This window comes from Aplidium turbinatum, chromosome 3 (assembly GCF_918807975.1).
Source record: "Aplidium turbinatum chromosome 3, kaAplTurb1.1, whole genome shotgun sequence".
In the NCBI taxonomy this organism is placed as follows: domain Eukaryota; kingdom Metazoa; phylum Chordata; class Ascidiacea; order Aplousobranchia; family Polyclinidae; genus Aplidium; species Aplidium turbinatum.
This window is the reverse complement of record NC_137474.1, coordinates 17,274,046-17,280,045: the sequence shown is the minus strand read 5'-3', so window position 1 is coordinate 17,280,045 and position 6,000 is coordinate 17,274,046. Positions and strand designations below refer to the sequence as shown.

The following is a 6,000-nucleotide window of genomic DNA, read 5'->3' as shown; positions in this document are numbered from 1 at the left end:
AGGTCTATGCACATCAGAAAGATGAAAAAGCACCTCGGTGCTTACATCTAATATATCATTATTATAACATGGTAGGCTAACGAAGTTGCAGTTTAAGCACTTTGGTAAGGTTGGCGGTAGTAGGCTACCATTTTTTGGAGCTTGGGTTCCATAAATGGGAAAACGTGACACGGGGGTTTATATCTCCGTGGCCTTACCCAGTGTACCTACTGCACTGAGGAGGCTGGAAGGCCGAAACTGTGTGCAGTTATATTGCATGTAATACCCCTAGACCCCCCCAGACAACGCTACTGCTCAAAGGTGAACCAATGCAGCATGTCATTCATCTGTTTGGCTTCTCTCAATAAGCACATAAATTTTATTGAGGAGGTATAAAAACGCAATTGCACAATGATTAAGAGATTAAATTTCTACAAAATGACGGTTAATTCAATTTCACAAATATGTTCTGAAGCACCGAGTGTCTTCCAAGAAAAATAACAATTTTTTTGAAACTTCATCCACCGCGACTTTCTTTTGTACTTTAAGCCACAAAATGTTAGCAGCTCACATCGTCTGAGTACACTCTAAGCATGGACGCTTTCCAGAAGTGTGATAGATGACAACATAATCATAAAAAAGAGAAGGGATTTGCAGAGCTTCTGCATGGGATCACAAACATCCCAGGCATCCACCATCTACAGGGAGACACGCTGCATTGACCATGCGGGCCTGGTCACTGAGAAGGAACATCACGACAGACACCACCTCATCAACCTCTGCAAACAAATTGTGGCTTGTGTCAGTAAAGATGCTGCACAGGTGATAAGGTTTCTTAGTGTTGTCTGAAGACAATACAGTTTCAACTTGATTCCTAGACAGCAAAAACATTTTTGCATTGATTAGACTTTCAATCAATGTAAAAATGACGGATTTTGCTGCCAGGGTTGTGGAAATCTATTCTTTGGGCTGAGAAAACCTTCAGGAGCTTAATCCCGGCAGTTTCACATATTGCAGAGCAATGGTAACTTTTTTTCTTGGCACGCCTTCCTTTAACTATGATTACATGTTCTGCACCCCCGTGGTTTTGAACAACTGTGAAAATAAACTTTGTTTTTGTTGATTACGGTAAGCTACATATTAGTAAAGTAGCCTACTTGAAAATTATTTTTAAGAAACTCGATTTGTAATGCAAGGTTTAACTCCAGAAATTGCGCGACGTTGCTTTTAAAAGTCTTCAACTCTCAATGCTGGTTTTTGAATATCTTGGCTCCAGTTCTTAGAAGCCTGATTTGGCTGTGAGGTTGAACTTTTATGCAGAAAAGTTCTCTTGTAAAAATGTTTGATTGGTTTCCACGTTTTCATCTGCATCTAAAAATTATTTAAGCTGTTTGCTTCCAATGCATTGGAAGCAAACAGTTACCAATCTGCGAGTTACCAAAGTTACCAATCTGCGAGTTACCAAAGTTACCAATCTGCGAGTGCAGCATCCAACGTAAGTCACTGAAGCTCACTGGATTTCCTTGTTACCTCGAATTTTCCAGATGTACAATTTCGTTTGAATGTAAAGCTTCTAATTAGCATGTATGTTTTGGACAACCATCATTCATTCGTGTGAAAAATACACTAGGTTAATACATTATTTGCAATCAGGCTGCATCTCCTTAAGGCAGGTTGAAAAAACAACTGCGAGAGCTCTAGCTTCTCATAAAGCCCTCTGCTTTTGCAAAGTTACCTTGGTAATTAAATTCACGACCTCATTCAAGACACCCTTCATTGCTTTACTGGAGGCAAAGTTTTGGATGCCAAGGCTCTTCAATAAATAACGCAATGGGTGTTAAAAGATTTTACTCTTTTGGTTTTCACGAGTAACGAAACCAAATTGCAGAACAAGGGCAACAAAAGCTCCGTTTGCAGAAGCCCTACCTGTGATTTCCAGTTCTTCAAATATAAATGGCGAAAAAAAGTTAATTAAAATTACTGCAGAGATTAAATATCGTTGGAAAACTCGCACCCGCCATGAAACGTGGTTGCCGTTAACAGGGCTTCCCAAACTGGGGGTCGCTTAACGAACTTCAGGGGTCGCAGAAAGAGTGCCGATTTTACTCAAAGTACTGCATATTAACACTTCTGTGCAAGTTATTAACTGTAACCAAACACGTTGAGAGTAACGCACCCAGTACGCGTATTTTCGCAAATTGGTGTGGTAAAATGGAATCGGAATTTAAAACTCTTCTATTGCAATGTGAAGAAAGATGGCTTTCAAACGTTGAAGCTAAAATAGTTATTAGTGTTGAAAATTGAAGTCGCGATTTTTCTAACGAAAAAAATGCAGACTTTGCCCACCATTTTCGCAATGACATCTATTTCTTGAAATTAAACTATTTATCAGATTTTCTTAAAAAAACTTAATTTGTCCCTCCATAGAGAAAACATCTATGTTTTTACATTTGCTTTACATTGAAATCTAAAATTAAAGCGTTCATCAACACATTAAACGTCTGGAAACAAGAAGTTGAAAATGATTCATTTGAGATGTTCTCATTTAATGAAAGGTTTTTGGTTAACAAAATGATGTGAAATCAAATGTTATTAAGCCTTTGGTTAGTAAACGTTTGTCGAATTTGTTGGCAGCTTCAGAAGTTCTTTTTTTCCAGAATTGGACAATAGGCTACCAAATTTACAAATCATATTGAATCCAAAACGGTAAAAACTATTTGTAAAGCAAAAACAAAGTAGCTAACCTACCGAGCATCTCTGTCAGAAAGAAATTACTGATCTATCTTCTGATTTAAAGTATAAATTTTGTGGAAATTTATAAATTTTATGCAAAAAACCTTCACACATTTTGGCTTAACGTTAGAGCGAAATATCTATCATGACCTGATTCAGCAGTAGGCCTAACCGCACCCCTGTCGTTTGTTTTGACGACGACGTATTTGTCTTGAAAATTTCTAGCAGAGGAAACTGAGGCAAATGCTGGGTACTCGTTGAGAAGATCGTCTCACCAATGACGCAATTACAGTACAAAGATCAGTTAAAGTCTCTCTCAACCCAGCAAACATTGATCTAGAATAGTGGGAACAACTTGCTAGTGATAAGTCAATCTGGAAGAATTTTTAAAAAAAAAGTAGGATACAAAAGGTCCAGAAAAAGTAAAATGTAAGAAAAAAAGCTAATGCAATCACGTTCCCAACTCGCCATACAATGTGACGCATTCCCACGTCTTTTCCACTGCAGACTAGGCCTCCAAAGCAACATCCGACTGAAAAATAAAACCAATGCTCGGACACAAGCTGGAGTCTACGACGACAATTTGTGCGAGTCAGCGTTTTTAACGTTGATAAACAGACACCATCAAAAATAAGCAACATCGAAATCGCTTTGGGACCAGCATTAGCCAATTGGGCCACGGCTGGACTTGCTCTGTGGTAGAAAACGGTTACATCCATCGCATACTCACATCCATCTGAATAAATGTCTTTGGTTCTTTGTTTTGTTTCCAGTATGTTACGTGTCAACTGCAAACCGTGAAGAGTCGCGGAAAATTTTAAGAGATTAAAAGGGGTCGCGAGCAAAAAAGTTTGGGAAGCCCTGCGTTAAATGACTGAGCTTATTGGTCAAGGAAGTTAAGGCTGAAACGGCGAAAAATCATCACTGCACAACCGCAGTTTAATGAAGTGGATTGCTAGTCTATGCTATCGACATATGCATGTATGAAAAGTAGTGAACATAACAAAGTTACCAGCAAATCTCCCGAGAGGTATCTTTGCTTTCATCTTGCCAGCTTTAACAGGGTCGCTCCAACCTATCTTTCCCATTGCAGTGTTGACAACTGTAGGGTTCACTGCATTCACTCGAATCTGGATGAAGAAAGAGTCAACCCTCTTCTACTTCAAAGAAAAACAACTAGTTTTCTTCAAGATTTAACGTCTAGCAAAATCTTTTCTTGGAAAACAACTTCAATTTTTACGCATTCTTGAGTAGGCTATCCGATGATTCTGAATATCACTCTTGGCACAATAGCCCCACAAAGGTTTTGTTTTACAAAGTAAAACAATGAAAGTCGTTGTCGTCGGCTGCAGCTCATGTCTGATGTAAAACAAATAGTATGAAGGCCAAAAGACAAGTTTACAAGGTGAATGTTTGTCAGAGCGTAGCCAATTAATACAAACGCATTGTACAATACCCCACGGTAGCAATAGTATTCTTTATTACTTATTCTTAGACATGCTACTGTTTAATATGCATCTTTACTTATCCTTACATTGTGCGATCCCAGTTCCAAAGCCATAGATCTGGTCAACTGATCCAAACCAGCCTTTGACACACAATACGCCGTGTGATCTGCAGCACTCCTAGCGGAAACTTGGCTGGAAATGTTTACGATACTTCCACCACTTTTTCTTTCAACCATATCTTTAGCGATGATCTTAACCAACATTGACAACTTTTAAAATAACTTTAAGTACTGGTCACATTACCACTCGCATGAAGTTACTGGTTTACCCTCAGCAATATGGCAATCAGTAAGTTTCCTTCATTTCAAACGCAACTTTTCATGCAGTTAGTATAAAAAAAAACCGATTCATTTTGACTGCAATGCGAAAATGGTTTGCTACTGAGCTTTTTTCTTTGAATCAGCCACCGGGGCCAAAGATACTTTTACCATCCCAATTATATGCTTGCCTATTGCCTAAGCTCTATCAATAGGGTGCTGCAAAATTACCAATCTTTAGTTTTACTTTAATAAAAAATTATAATAGAAATATCTTAATAATTTGTATGTAAAGATATTATTTGAATAAAATTTTATTTCAATACTACCCGTTTGCAGAATGGCCCGTTTCGGTGAGTCCGATTCGATGAGTCCGATCCCTATTCGGTGATTTTTTCAATTTTTTTTTTATTATCGGGTACCGTAGCCTAATTATCATTGCCGTTTTAGGGTTAGGGGTTAGACTAGGTTAGGAACTCACCGAATCGGACTCACCGAATAGTAGCAGACCCACTCGTTTGACCGAGTGGCAACAAAGCTCGAAAGGACGTCGGTTGGACACTGCTCTAAAGCAAACGGCTGTGTCTCAGCAAAACACTGAGGACTGGATGCACCAACAGCGGATTTTTTAAGTAACCTATGAAGCTGATTTACAAAAGTTTTACAACAAGTGATTCCAACCAGATCTCTGTTAAATAATATCAAAACCAGACGATATAAATTTCTTGGCCATGCAATAAGGTAAAAAGTGGAATACCTTTTGTTAATTGGTAAATTTTTTGGAAAGCAACACCTGGCAAACAAAGACAAACCCATCTGAAGCAATGTAACGGCAAGGCAGAAACAATCACTCATACAACGTATAATAGGAATACTTGGTCTAATAACAGGAAACAAATTTTAACTAAATTTTTTGATCAGAGAGAGAAAAGTAAACTTTTACAAGATGAACTTTCGGCACTGATTTCTAAACTGCGCTCGTTTTTTTGTAGCACATCAGGTTTTGAAAATAGTTGCATTGTAATATTTTAGGTATTTTTACGCATTTAGTTATATAAAAATAAGGCATCTGCAGCTAATAAGGCCCGGCCAGTAATAAGGCCCACCCCCTGAATCTCCGTTGTTACAAATCTTTTAAACAAAATTGGAAGCTCTGATTGCTGCTATGGTAAATTGAGACTAACTGGTAAAGTTTCACAGCCTAAAGTTGAGAACTTTTTGAGTTACGGAAAGTTGAAGTTTGGGGGGACTGAAATTGAGTGGTTTTATTAATTTTCACATATTTTAGACTGTTCTGCAGTAAACAAACCGCTTTGACTTCCGTTTTTTTTGCATTTTATGCGAAAGATATGTGCATGCAGATGCAGTAAAACCAATAAATTTGAACTTTTTTTCTAATTAAAGCAAGACTGATAATGATGATCAAACTAGGCTAATTTTGGTAATGAGGCCCATGGGCCTCTAGGGTAACGTTGTGCACCCCTGGTTAAGAAAGTGAGGGTTAAAGACTTGAGTGACCTAAA

At 38.1% G+C, this 6,000-nt stretch overlaps 1 protein-coding gene across 1 annotated transcript in view; it reads right to left on the bottom strand.

Annotated features, from left to right (window-relative positions):
* Window positions 1–325: 325 nt before the first annotated feature.
* The window catches only part of LOC145767020 (L-xylulose reductase-like), a 32,073-nt gene continuing 26,398 nt past the window's right edge, over window positions 326–6,000 (bottom strand). Inside the window, exons 5-7 of the mRNA XM_082578749.1 lie at window positions 4,247–4,411; window positions 3,725–3,842; window positions 326–758 (exon numbers count right to left, since the gene is read on the bottom strand). Coding sequence (XP_082434875.1) covers window positions 652–758; window positions 3,725–3,842; window positions 4,247–4,411 — 390 coding nt within the window. The 3' untranslated portion in view covers window positions 326–651. The remainder of the gene's footprint in view (window positions 759–3,724; window positions 3,843–4,246; window positions 4,412–6,000) is intronic.